The following is a 14,145-nucleotide window of genomic DNA, read 5'->3' on the forward strand; positions in this document are numbered from 1 at the left end:
ATAGACACAAATTGATTGAATTTATTATTGCAATTTTCATGGCAAATGTGGAGGCCCAGGTGGGTCATCCCCCTGGCAACTAGTGAGATGTCCCAATACAGCAGAATCAACATTGCAAAGATGTACATGAAAAGTACTATTGTATACTACTATGCATGGTGGGATGGGAGGGGATGTGTAGGTCAAAGGATACTTTGTGGATTAAACCTGTCAGAGGAGCAAGGGGGCTAGGATTTCTGCAGCTATTTCAATGCTAATATAAGCTGCACTTTCAGGAGTAGGGACCCCTGCCACCGAAGGCAGTCTTGGGACATCCCAAATAATTGCATTTGAATGGATGGCTATGTGGGAAATCCCATCTGTCCCAGGGCCTAAAAATCTGCATAGCCCTGGGACATGACCAGATGTCCCTGGGCAGACCTTGGTCTGGGAGGCTATTAGGCTGGATGGTTTGGAGAAACTATTCAGCCTAAATGCTTATGAAAAATGGTTACCTGAAGTGATCTTATCACAGCACATGGGGCACAAGAATGCCTTGCACTGTGTCCTTTATCACTGATATTTAAAGGTCCACCTGCCTTAATGTTTTGTTTGCAAATGCCTCTCCTCTCCCCAGCATGCAGGATGCTCCAGCAAGTTACATTCAAGATTATGCTGTGAAATGGGAATAGTGATACTACTGCAGTAAGCTAGGTTCTCTGCCACAGGGACACTGGTATGGAAGATGGGGTGAGACAAAACCTCCTTGTGCTCCAAGCACCATAAGAGGGTTCACTAGATCCTGCACTGATCTGAACTGTGGATGACTGGGGAAGGGTTATTTGGTCATATGTGACCAAAAGGAAATAATCATGGTGGCACAGGTTTCTGCACCCTGGCAGCTCAGCACCATATCATTCTGATGGCACCCAAGGGCAAGGAGGGTTTTGTCTCACCCCAACCTCCACATGAGTGTCCCTGTGGCAGAAATGCATTAGTTGAGAGGGAATTGGTTTTTCCATCATGTTCTGAAGTGGCAGGTTGACCTCCATAACATATTCAGCCTTCCATGTACTGATTAGTCCCAGAACACATCAGGCATGGGTGGAGAAACAGTGCAGGGAATGACTGACAGCAAGTTTTTTAAGGGACTGATGGTTCTGAGAGCATAATTATACAGATAGTACTGTAGTGGCCACCAGTATTTGATAAGATTTCCCTGAGAGAATGACCATGTGAGCCAGAGAGATGATTTCTTGAGTTGCAGTAAAAGAGGGAGGCTTAACAGTACAAACCCAATGTTTGTCATTTTTTACATGTTGACAAATCATCTGGAAGATTGTGTGGTTTATTATGAAATTTTATTTTCCCATCCCTCACAAGATCTCAGGCACTGTTCACCCACCAAAGTTGAAGTCCAAGTGTTCAACTTCAACTTCAGCAAAGTAGTCACATGATGTTTATATAAGCTGTGCACACCTGTGCAAATGCAAAGTCCAAGTTTTGGGCTTGTGCTTCAGTAATGTAGTCATGTGATGATTATATAAGACAACAACACAACTTGTAGTTTACTGATGCCAATAGATAACATTGTGATAAGAGATCAAACAACTCTGCTATGGATCTTAAAGCACAGCAGCTCCAGCACCACATTGTCACTGTCTTGCTGCACTTGAAGTAGCAGTGATGATCCAGGTGCTATGCCTCTATGACCTCCTTTTTCATTCTGACTCAGAACCAATCCCCTACCATACCTCAATCCTGACTGGTGAGGGGTGGATGCTAGAGCTCCTGAATGGCCATCCAGACAGGATACAGACTTGCCTTGGTGTCAGCCATGGGGTTTTTGATTGCTTGGTGCAGGTGCTCACCCACCATGGCTTTGTGCCTCCTCACAATGGAATTTCTGTGGAGGAACAACTTGGGGTATTCCTCTGCACCTGTGTTACTGGGTTGTCATCCTGGCATGTTGCTGAGAGGTTCCAACACTCACCATGGACCATCACTAGGTAGGGAGTCCATTGGACTGTCTGATATTTTTCTCACAATTTTTTAGACATTTCAAAGCAATGTTGGCTTTCTTTTCTGGGGGACAATTCTATGCATCCCAAGTGCAATTCCCCACCAACAACACTCCCATATCAACTATGATTACTAGTGACCCATGCTTCTGATTTTTCCAGGATTGTATTGGTGCAGTTGATGGCACTCATATTCAAGCATTCACTGCTGCTGAGGATCAGCCTTACATGAGGAACTGGAAGGGCTACCTCTCTCAAAATTGTCTCTTCATCTGTGATTTTGACTTCTTCTTCACATATGCCTTCACTGGCTTTGATGGGTCAACTGCAGATCCAACCATGTGGCATGATGCACACAGGAATGACTTGCACATGCCACATGGGAAGTACCATCTTGCAGATGCAGGGTTTGGGACCTGTGATGTACCTCTGGTTCCCTATTGAGGTGTTCATTACCATCTGAAAGAATGGTGCCAGGCTGGATTAAGGTAAGTTGCTATTCCATCCTGCCCAGTGTACCTGTAGCTTCTATTTTATAGACCTCAAAACCAAGAGGAGTTATTCAACCTTCACCATGCTGGACTTAGAAATGCCATTGAATGGATATTTGGTGTTATAAAATGCAGGTGGAGGATTCTTCAAATTCCCCCTAAATATAGCATCCACACCCAAACTCAAGTACCTGCTGCTCTCTGTGCCCTCCATAATTTCATACAGTGCTATGATCCAGAAGGGTTCTGAGTGAATGGCACCTCAGCTTCTAGTTCTCCAAATACCCTTTTCAATTCAAAAATGAAAAAAAAAACCCTTTCAATGCTATTGCAGTTTTAAATCAATGATATCTCCACTGCCTGTCAACCAAATCATGTAGCACAGGCACTATTCTGTAGCCAAGAGCAAGTACTAATTTTGGTCCTAGAGAAATGAAGCAAAATTTCCACCCCTTTGTGTCCTACACCTCACACACTCCATTTAGAGCAAACATTGAAAGGATTTTTGGAGTCACTGTAACTTCTTCCTCCTCAGTTTCTGCTTGTTTATTTTGCTCCAGACATCAGCTATTACATAGATCAGTAGACTTTGCTTGATGCACATATGTCCTTGAACTGTATACACTCTCCATTTGTTTGCTGTGCCTTCAATTACCCTGAGCATTATTCAACTGCCCCAACAAATGGCCATTGCAACAGCCACCACCCTCACATATACATTGAAGACAGAACCAAGCAGCCCAGTAACCTGCCTTTGACTTCCATAATGGCTCCCAAGCATGAGGTATCCCAATCTAAAGATGCATCACCTCTGAAGTGGCTGCAGGCAAACACTGCACAATCCATGTCCATTTTGGTCTCTACCAAACACACCAAGATCATCCCCAAGCATCTACCCAGCTCCTCTTACTTTCTACCTTCTTCCAGTCTATCAACCAGCATACTCCCAAGCACCCCAACCTCTGTTCCAGCTGATGCTGCCATGCCCTATCAAGAACCTGTGCCCCAAATGCCCATGTCTGAAGTACAGGCAGAGCAGACTCCTGCCCCCCCTCAACTCCCTATTTCTTCTGGTAGCAGTCCCCCTATCCTGGCTACTGTCACTGCCACCATAGGCACTGTGGGACCTGCACCTTCTCATGCATACTTGATCCTAAGCACATGGCCACTTGTCCAGAGCCACTGCTGAGGTAAGGCTCAATCTGTATTCCCTGCAATCCAAACCTGACATCCCCTCCCCCCTAGACACATTCAGACTCTTTCCACATATTCCAACCTGGCAGCCAACACCTTTGCACTTGGACATATGCTTCCTAGCACAACATGGGGAACTGCAGATGCATTCAAAGCCTGCAGTAAGATGCTCTGCAATCCAAAGACTGACAAGCCCATCAATATATGCATCCTTGGCCACATCACAAGCATGTGGTTTATGAAAAAATGGCACTCCTGAAAATCAATGCTCCATTACTATTGTGCCACTTTCTTTGACTCTTGGACAATATGTGACCCAACTAGTATCAAAGTTCTCCTCCCCCACTCTACATATGGCCACTATTCTCTGCATCCCAAATCACATGCTCACCTCCACAAATTTCTTCCACAACTATCAACCAATAGGATCAGTGGCCTCATCCATGCCATTCTGTGGCAAAGTCCCCATGGTGGTGGTGTCATATGTCCTCCATCCTCATCCTGTTGACATTCTTCAACCACCATTTTAGCCATCACTGTTCAACAGCATCTATGATGCATGAGAAATCCCAAAAAGTAAAAGCATGATGAAAAAACTGGATATCTCCTACCTGGAAAAACAAGCACTTGTCCCAATCAAGACACACCTCAAATGAAACCATCAGAAGGATGAAAACAGTTGCTGGACAATCTCTAAAGCTCAATTTGAACTGCAAGCCATCTATCTTCTACAAGAGCCCTGTGTTGCTAACATGAACCAATCTATGGACAGTGGTGTTGAAATCACAGGATTGGAGATCTAAAACTCTCCATTCTCCCCCTTTCTTGCTCACACATCAAGTATGCCATCACTTTCCCCACTAAACTTTCCATCAGATCACCCTGCCATTTTATTTTTTGGGGTGGCAACCCAACTATGTACCATCATCTCCTCTGACCTCATTGATCTTCCACCATCCCCCCTGCATCATGCAGTATAAACAGACAATCTATCTATCAGATCACTGGAGTTCAGTCTCAAAAAAATGACAACAGTCCTCACATTTTTCCTCTCCATGCATGAAAACAGTGGGACTTGGCAAGTACACTCACAAGCCTTTGTGGAGGAAGCAAGGAATGATAGGGGACTTCATGAAGGTGATACTATGGGTTTATGATTATATGATTATGCTTTGATATGATCCTTGGGCAAACAAACCCCAAATCCCAACCTGCTACTAAGGGGCAGACTTAGTCAGTTGCCTTCCTAGCATTTGCATCCACCAAAAAAAGGAAGCAAGGAATGATGCTATTGAAGCTACCAAGAGTAAGATTCTGGCAGCTGGGGAGCATGTAGCAATGATCTCCTTAACTCTGGATGAGTCTGGGTGCAAAGATTCAAGACAGTGAAGCTAGTGGTTCAAGTGTGGTGAGACTTAACACAAGGTTGTAAATGGACTCAGAGACCCAAATGAACTAGCTTAGGAGAAGCATGTCTGGGGATTGAGAATGGTACTTATACTACAGCACATGAGGAGTACAGCATGGTAACTAGGTAAAGGGCATGATGTCAGGGGTGACATCATAGTGGAATGGAAAATTCTAGAGAGTTACATGAGGTTACATTGAGGCAAGGAACCAGACTGACTGACAGTTGGACTGAGTATTGCTGGGGTCAAACAAGATATGTATATATACTCATCCCATGTGTCCTCTTGGACATTGACTGTGAACAGTCACAGCTTTGCTGCACTTTTGCCTCTATCCTTTTTAGGAAGGGGCAATCAGGAGCCATATGGCCCTCCTTGTTGCAATTGAAGCAGGTGATCCCTGATAGGAACTTCTGGGGTTGTTTCCCCTTACCATACAAGTGATCCTGTTCTCATTGACAAGATTGATGGTCTGCACTGTCCTTCCTCAGGAGTCTGTTGTGCTTCATTGGAACATTTGTCTTTCTTCAATAAATGGTATCCCCTTTCTTTATGTATTTAAAGTTTTCATTAGATGAAGGGTGTTGATCAGTCCTCTTGCTGTGTGGGTGTGAACCACTTTATCCCTGGGAGGTTTCCATCCAAAGCCAGCATGGCTCATTCTCATATGCATGTTTGTGGCCTTCTGCACCATTTCCATGCAGCATACCTCTTCAAGGATTTCCTTGATTGTTGAGTGCTCAGCAGATATTCTGCAAGCTTCAAAGACATTCTTAATTACTGAGTGTGGTAGTCCCTGAAAGGATATCCTCCTGAACAAGTAGTCATCTCGGGGTTGTAACATTCAGTGCACACAATGCTTTATGTATACCAGGCTCAGAAAATATTGTAAATAAGTTTATCTGTGTATCTTCCAACAGTGTGAATACCATGTAGTATACTTCACACATGCAAGCTTGAGATAACTCCCCACAACCTTACACTAGTCATGCTGCAGTGGAGATGGATATTGAACATGCCAGACAAATTGATGATAAGCAATAGTCCCATACCCCAACATGCTACTCTTATTTGTGACTATACATAAACTTTATTGGCCTCCTTGCTTTATCAACAGTCTGTTTTCTGAAAACTTCTCAGAATAATAACTGCATGAATGGTGAAAAGATCCATTCATAACAGTATGCACATGGATGTCTTGGTATTTAAAGGCTAATACCACTGGACACATTTGTGAGAAATGTGACATTGTGGTGGTAGTTTGGATGTATATGGGACTTTGGAGATTGTTGTATACATTGTCAAATCCCAGCAATCTATATGGGGTTATACAAAGGCAGCACAAACCCCCAACTTCTGATGGCAAGAAATCAGGTCTCAAGTTTGAAGGGTGCATAGGACTATATAAGAGGACATGAATGTACACAATAACATGCAGACTCCAAATTTCACAGGATTCTCCATAGCAATAGGGGAATTTCAAAAAGACATTTGTAGGCATTGAGATGCTACAAACCAAATCTTCATACTGGTTAGCAGATGGAAACCAAAGGACAAACCAAGAACAGTGAAGCACATAAGAGTTAAAATTATCTTTTTTTCATTTCAGGAATTTCTTTGCTGTGGACAGTTCAAATAGGACTTCCATCATTGTGATAAAGAATGTCTTACACATCTGGTTTGCCTGTGCTATACCCACAAGCATGGAGCATAAATCATCCACACTTTCACCATGCTGCTGGAAGGCTTCTGCAATGCATGCATTAACAATTTCTTGGATGCCTGATGTCTGATATTTTCTGACAATCACTGTCAGATCCTGCTGCAAATCCTCCTTTGTAGTGCACCCATCCTTGACCTGCATCTGGAAAAACAAGTATTCAAAGACAATTACACAACCTGTAATCATGAGCTTCAGATTAAAGCAGTATCAAGAGATAATTTACCAATGCCATGTTCTGCAAGTGCCATCAGGGAAGGCTGCCTTGATGTGGACAATCTAGGGACAGAGATATAACTGCTTTCAAGTTCAACTGGTTGCTGTGACCAACCAATTCAACATGTCATAGACAGCTAAGGGGGAAAAGGAATTGAAACATACCACCTAACAAGATACAAAGGGTAAAACATGAACCAATGTTGAAGTAGGAAAATGAGTGACAAACCAACTGTAAAACATATGGGCAATGAATGAGTATGGGATGTTGAACAAAACCATACATTCTGGAAATAGGTTAAACTTTGTCAGGATGTTAGAGGAATTATAACAACTAACATGCTGAGAATGACAAAGGAGATGTAAGAAAAAAGGCATACTCCATCAAAAGATTGCACCTACATCCTAAGGCAATGTCTCAATAATATAGTAGAGATACATGCAGTGATCAAGCACACCATCTGTTTGATGAGCAGACCTTGTGAAAAGCATGCTAAATGGGGAATGTCCACAACACTCACTCTCTAAGATCCAGAGGCCAAAAGTGAAATAATAGGGATTGTGAGTATAAATTTTCCTCCAGCAGATGCAATGCTGCCACAACATAACTCACATGCTATGAATGCAAATGCAATGGGGTAGGAGAGAGAATCACATTCAGCAACTATCCATGGCCACCATTTTGCATCCATCCACTCACATCCTATGCATGCAAGTCAAGCAAAGCAGTGATGAATATAGTCAGCATGCATCCTCCACCACCTACCATGGCTCCACTCACTTGCTATGAACCCCAGTGCAGCAAGGTGGAAGTGAACATGTCAGCATGCACCCACCACCATCTGGTGTGACTTCACTCACTCTCTATGAACCACAGTCCAACAAGATGGGAGTGAACATGTCAGCATGCATCCACCACCACCATCTACCATCACTCCACTCACTCCCTATGAACCCCAGTCCAACAGGGTGGGAGTGAACATATCAGCATACATCCACCACCATCTGTCATGACTCCACTCACTTTCTGCAAACCCCAGTCCAACAGGGTGGGAGTGGACATGTCAGCATGCATCCACTACCATCTGCCATGATTCCACTCACAAACTATGAACCCCAGCACAACAGGGTGGGAGTGAACATGTCAGCATGCATCCACCACCATCCACCATCACTCCACTCACTCCCTATGAACCCAAGTGCAACAGGGTGGGAGTGAACATGTCAGCATGCATCTGCCACCATTTGCCATCACTCCACTCACAACCTATGAACCCAAGTGCAACAGGGTGGGAGTGAACATGTCAGCATGCATCCATCACCATCTGCCATGGCTCCACTCACAATCTATGAACCCAAGTGCAACAGGGTGGGAGTGAACATGTCAGCATGCATCCACCACCATCTGCCATGGCTCCACTCACAATCTATGAACCCAAGTCCAACAGGGTGGGAGTGAACATGTCAGCATGCATCCACCACCATCTGCCATCACTCCACTCACTTCCTATGAGCCCCAGTCCAATGGGGCAGGTGTGAACATGTCAGCATGTATCCACCACCATCTGCCATGGCTCCGCTTACATGCTATGAACCCCAGTCCAGCAGGGAGGGTGAACATGTCAACATGCATCTACTGTCATCTGGTATGACTCCACTTACATACTATGAACCCCAGTGCAACAGGGTGGGAGTGAACATGTCAGCATGCATCCACCACTATCTATCATGACTCCACTCACTTTCTGTAGACCCCAGTCCAACAGAGTGGGAGTGGACATGTCAGCATACATCCACCACCATCTGCCATGATTCCACTCACAAACTATGAACACCAGTCCAACAGGGTGGGAGTGTGAACATGTCAGCATGCATCCACCACCATCCACCATCACTCCACTCACTCCCTATGAACCCCAGTGCAAGAGGGTGGGAGTGAACATGTCAGCATGCATCCACCACCATCTACCATCACTCCACTCACTTCCTATGAGCCCCAGTCCAATAGGGTGGGTGTAAACATGTCAGCATGCATCCACCACCATCTGCCATGGCTCCACTCACAACCTATGAACCCCAGTCCAGCAGGGAGGGTGAACATGTCAATATGCATCTACTGTGATCTGGTATGACTCCACTCACTCTCTATGAGCCCCAGTGCAACAGGGTGGGAGTGAACATGTCAGCATGCATCCACCACCATCTGTCATGACTTCACTCACATTCTGTAATCCCCAGTCCAACAGCGTGGGAGTGGACATGTCAGCATACATCCACCACCATCTGCAATGATTCCACTCACAAACTATGAACCCCAGTCCAACAGGGTGGGAGTGAACATGTCAGCATGCATCTGCCACCATTTGCCATCCCTCCACTCACAACCTATGAACCCAAGTCCAACAGGGTGGAAGTGAACATGTCAGTATGCACCCACCACCATCTGCCATCACTCCACTCACTCTCTATGAACCCCAGTCCAACAGGGTGGGAGTGAACATGTCAGCATGCATCCACCATCTGCCATCACTCCACTCACTCTCTATGAACCCCAGTCCAACAGGGTGGAAGTGAACATGTCAGCATGCATCCACCATCTGCCATCATTCCACTCACTTCCTATGAGCCCCAGTCCAATGGGGTGGGAGTGAACATGTCAGCATGCATCCACCACCATCTGCCATGGCTCCACTTACATACTATGAACCCCAGTCCAGCAGGGAGGGTGAACACATCAACATGTATCCACTGTCATCTGGTATGACTCCACTCACTGCCTATGAACCCCAGTGCAACAGAGTGGGAGTGAACATGTCAGCATGCATCCACCACCATCCGCCATGATCCACTCACTTTCTGTAAACCCCAGTCCAACACAACAACCACAATCACCTTTAGTATCAGCTAAACTTAGTCTTGCAGAATTTCACACACCACCTATCACCTAATTAGCCTCTAATTCCCCCAACACACTGGTTGCTTACAAATGGGAACCATGATGCAAGCTCATATTGTAAGCTGCCCAGGTTCTGATCAACCACTTTGATCATGGCCCTCTTCAATGTCCTTTCTGTAATCAGTACCCTGTAGAACTTCATTTTTACCACTCACTCCATTATGGCAAATTCCATGCAGAGTCCCAAGTTTGACTGCTGTGATGATATAAGCAGTCCTTGCAGCCCTTCCTCTGTCAAAGTATTTGCTGTGCATCTCAATAACTCTTCACAATCTGCACTCTCCTGTTCCATGCCTGGAGAGATACATGCCAACCTGCAGTTTTTTTTATTCATGACATACTTACCAGTGAGCATCAGGTAGCTTTGAGGTGGAAACTTCAGTGCATTCAGCCACCCTTTGATCTTTTCCAGACAGCTCTTTTGCAGCTGTCTTTCTACCTCTGGCACCTTTTTCTTTGCATCATCTCCAGTTAACCCACTTCTCCTGAGCTCCTGGAATGCATCAAGATACAAGGTGTCTGCCTTTGTTAGTAGCACAATCACAGGAACTGCACAAATCCTAAACCCTTGCACTAAATATGATGTGATATTTGTGTACACATACCATGTCCTGAATCACACTCATTAAAGAACTTCCTTTCAGCAGCCGTGACCATCCTATGCCTTTCATTCAATGGAATGCAATACCTAAATCAATCACAAAATCCAGGTCAGTGGACCCCCAGTGGCACTAGTCAGACATGTCCCTACCAAATTGCATGTATTCTCTTCTCCAGTTTTGTGGACTTTGCTTGATCTATAACAAATTTCTTCATCTCATCAAACTCTGCCTCGCTCCCCGCCTCAAATCCACATGAGTCATGGAACACAAAGCGCGGGTTACTTTTAAACACTAGCTCATCTTCAATGTTATGGTAGCCACGCTGCATAAGTTTGATGTGAGCACCATGTAATTTCACACGGTGGCCTTACCCCCAGTGAACCCTCCACCGCCCCAGTATCAACCTGACAGAATGACATGCTTACAAATACGAAGCACATGACACATCCACATACCTTCTCTCCGTTTCCATCGAAGATCTCGGGCTGGTCCGTAGTGTTACAGACCCGCTGTAAAACAGTCGTTTTACCCGCATTTGCTCTGCCCATGACAAGAATGCGAAAACGAGGGATGTGATCAATCCGCCTTTTGGCCTGGGTGGGACCTAAACGATAGTCCGAAACCTGTGTAGAGACGGCTGCATCCGGTGCAACTGAAGAAGTGGCTTCAGTGGGGAGTAATATACCAGCGTTGCGACTCAGTGTTTGAGAAGGGATGCGATCAATCTGCTTTTTGGCCTCGGTAGGATCTAAACGATAGTCCGAAACCTGTGTAGGGACGACTGCATCCGGTGCAACTGAAGAAGTGGCTTCAGTGGGGAGTAATATACCAGCGTTGCGATTCAGTGTTTGAGAATGGATGCGATCAATCTGCTTTTTGGCCTCGGCAGGATCCAAGCGATCGTCTGAAGCCCGTGTAGAGATGACTGCATGCGAAGCAACATGAAGGAGTGGCTTCAGTTGGAATCGGAACTAGTAACACACCAGCATTGCCACTCGGGGCTTGAGAAGGGATGCGATCAATCTGCTTTTTGGCCTCGGTAGGATCTAAGCAATCATCTGAAGCCCGTGTAGGGACGATCGCGTCCGGAGCACCTGAAGAAGTGGCTTCGGTGGGGAATATCACACCAACATTGCCACTCGGAGGTTGAGAACCCCGCAACGAACGCCACCAGGAACGAAGAGAGCACGGCGCCATGGTGATGTGAAGATGAGCAAAAAGATCTTAGGATGTCTCGAACAGTAGCGTGCTATGATTGTAGGGAACGATGGTGGTGGTGTGCGAAGGGCAAACGGCTGCGGAGTCAAGTTGCGTTGAATCAACGTGCCTATCTGTGGTGCGCAGCCTGACACGTGTGTGGTAGTCGAGAAGTCCACGGTTCAATTTTGCATTGACGCGTCGACACACCATTCGTTTGGCGTTGTTTATTGTTATCTTTCACCACCTATGTGCTACACAGCTCAGAATACAGTATGCTGATTGACGTGATGCAAGGTATATCGTGACCTCATAAGAGATTAGTAGGCAAGAGTGTAGGTTCAGGTCGTGGGTACGACTCGGAGGCCGGATGATGCGTGTATGTTATGTAAGCGAGAACACTGCCGCAAGGCCTTGCGCTGCGCTGCGCCGACTCTGCGAAGTTCAGTGCATGCTCAATACTGGACTTGGATGGCACACAATCAAACGGGTGTCAATGGATACGGAGTCAAGCAGTGTTTGTCCCATTAGTATATCACTGGCTGACTAGCTGATGTTGCTGCAACACAGATCCTCCTGAAGATGTCCTTCGTGAGGCACTCCATCAGTATGCCAAGGAACGACTCACGGTGTAGGAACGTTTGGCAAGACTGAACTCTGAGTTCCAACTTACTGTCAAGTTAGGCCAAGGATTTGATTCCGTCTATGCTATCAAGCTGACACTACCATACTTTTGGCAGGAAGTCCCGGTTGCATGAACTAAACAAGCAGTGTGACGGTCCAAGTCCACGAAAGCCACCCCCGACTGATATTGCAACCCAAGCTGTTCTGGAGAAAGTTGCGAATGATGTCAACCAGGCAAATGGAGTCCGAACGATCACATCACTTTCGAGTAGTGAAGGAATGCCCCTGCCTCGGTGCGACCCTTATATGTCATACAAACATTCCTTATGCATTTATTTATCTAGTGATTTTGTACGCACTGTGCTTGCCTGCCATGCACCAGATGGGTTGAATGCACGGTTTCCTCGTGGCAAGCAAGTTGGCCGATCGACCTTATCGGCTATTGGGCCAAATCACCAGCATCATGCGGATGGTTTTGCGAAGTTGAATGCACAGGCTTTGCAGATGGGCGGTGTAGGACTTGACATATATGGGATAAAGGACCAATGGAGTAGTTTTCTTCTCCATCTTGTTGTAGTTCCAAACCATCGGCTTGCAGCGACAATTGGCCATGTGCACCTCGACTACATCACAAAGTACATGGGTTAGTGTTATGCTTGTTTCCCTTGCAGTTTCGTACTCAATATTGATGTGGAAGCAATACCTCCGACATTTGTTACTGACAGAGGCTCAGAAACAGGTATCATTTTCGCCAACCAGACAGCACTGTGGTATATTACAATTCCTTAGTTCACTGCTAATAAATATACTAAACCCTGCTTGTGTATGCTAGCACGGTTTTTGCACCTAACATCGATGCCAACCAATACCCGCCATTCCAGTTCTTGAAGAGTGTCCATAATACACCCATTGAGGGCTTGTGGCACTGGTTTCTTGATACGAAGGGTATTAATGTAAAAATTTTGCTACGAAGCGGACTACATGATGGAGCATATCACCCAAATAAATCTCTTCACAAGTGCGTTGCTTCATTCACTACCCATATTTTTCTTTACCTGACGGATGGCATTGCCATTAGGCAACTCTTCTACTGGCTCTGGCCGAAAATTTTGCGGGGCGAATTGGATTCTTTTGTGGAGTATTGGAATAACCACCGCATTCGCTACCAGAAACGAAAATCCAATGCTTCAGGTACCTCTCCACGACATGCATTCACTCTCCCAGCATCACAAGGTGGACAGGACTGCAAGGTTCCCGTTACCCAAGACGTAATTGATGCACTGAGGCATGAAATCCCAGTTTCGAGAGATGTGTCAATGTGTTGGGTAAGTGAAGAGTTTGGTAATTTGGCCGAAAGGATCTATGAAGAAATTGGATGTCCCAACTTCACGCTGCACGGAGGCTGGGCTATTTTTCAACAAATGGAGGAAATCCTTGTCGATGAACTTCAGGTTGATGAGCTCTTATATCCGTATTTACGTTGATTAGCTATTTCACAGATCAGAACTTAATACGAGTCTGAGATGTAGCAGCATCTCTGTGGTCACAACTCCACATGCAACAAAATGCTACTCCCATTTTAGCAACACAAAGGATATCACCAGCCATGGAAATAATGTACATGGAAACTGCAGGCTTGACATGATGTACATAGAATTTTGATCCATCTGCATATGAAGGCCACATGTACTGCACAATCCAAGTCATATAAAATGGGCTGGGCACACTACAGTTCA

At 45.5% G+C, this 14,145-nt stretch overlaps 3 protein-coding genes across 3 annotated transcripts; 1 reads left to right on the top strand and 2 right to left on the bottom strand.

The window, feature by feature from the left end:
- Window positions 1–6,777: 6,777 nt before the first annotated feature.
- Window positions 6,778–7,949, bottom strand: F5J12DRAFT_205992 (uncharacterized protein). The gene is made up of 7 exons (XM_051738408.1): window positions 7,892–7,949; window positions 7,640–7,733; window positions 7,433–7,491; window positions 7,260–7,317; window positions 7,196–7,198; window positions 7,041–7,134; window positions 6,778–6,958 (listed from the first exon to the last, which is right to left on the bottom strand). The coding sequence occupies exons 3-7, from the start codon at window positions 7,489–7,491 to the stop codon at window positions 6,858–6,860; spliced, it is 315 nt and encodes a 104-aa protein (XP_051598708.1). The 5' UTR covers window positions 7,640–7,733; window positions 7,892–7,949; the 3' UTR covers window positions 6,778–6,857.
- A 1,949-nt stretch (window positions 7,950–9,898) lies between these two features.
- On the bottom strand, window positions 9,899–12,143 carry F5J12DRAFT_206031 (uncharacterized protein). Its single transcript, XM_051738409.1, has 9 exons — window positions 11,572–12,143; window positions 11,044–11,513; window positions 10,960–10,992; window positions 10,738–10,910; window positions 10,592–10,674; window positions 10,332–10,535; window positions 10,142–10,280; window positions 10,015–10,096; window positions 9,899–9,967 (listed from the first exon to the last, which is right to left on the bottom strand). The coding sequence occupies exons 1-9, from the start codon at window positions 11,783–11,785 to the stop codon at window positions 9,941–9,943; spliced, it is 1,425 nt and encodes a 474-aa protein (XP_051598709.1). The 5' UTR covers window positions 11,786–12,143; the 3' UTR covers window positions 9,899–9,940.
- Window positions 12,144–12,162: 19 nt separating this feature from the next.
- Window positions 12,163–14,091, top strand: F5J12DRAFT_839977 (uncharacterized protein). The gene is made up of 7 exons (XM_051746093.1): window positions 12,163–12,302; window positions 12,356–12,414; window positions 12,448–12,464; window positions 12,526–13,056; window positions 13,081–13,179; window positions 13,242–13,427; window positions 13,488–14,091. The coding sequence occupies exons 1-7, from the start codon at window positions 12,167–12,169 to the stop codon at window positions 13,891–13,893; spliced, it is 1,434 nt and encodes a 477-aa protein (XP_051598710.1). The 5' UTR covers window positions 12,163–12,166; the 3' UTR covers window positions 13,894–14,091.
- Window positions 14,092–14,145: the final 54 nt, after the last annotated feature.

The sequence above is a fragment of the Pisolithus orientalis genome, assembly GCF_024613125.1.
Source record: "Pisolithus orientalis strain OTSU chromosome Unknown F5J12scaffold_20, whole genome shotgun sequence".
NCBI lineage: Eukaryota > Fungi > Basidiomycota > Agaricomycetes > Boletales > Pisolithaceae > Pisolithus > Pisolithus orientalis.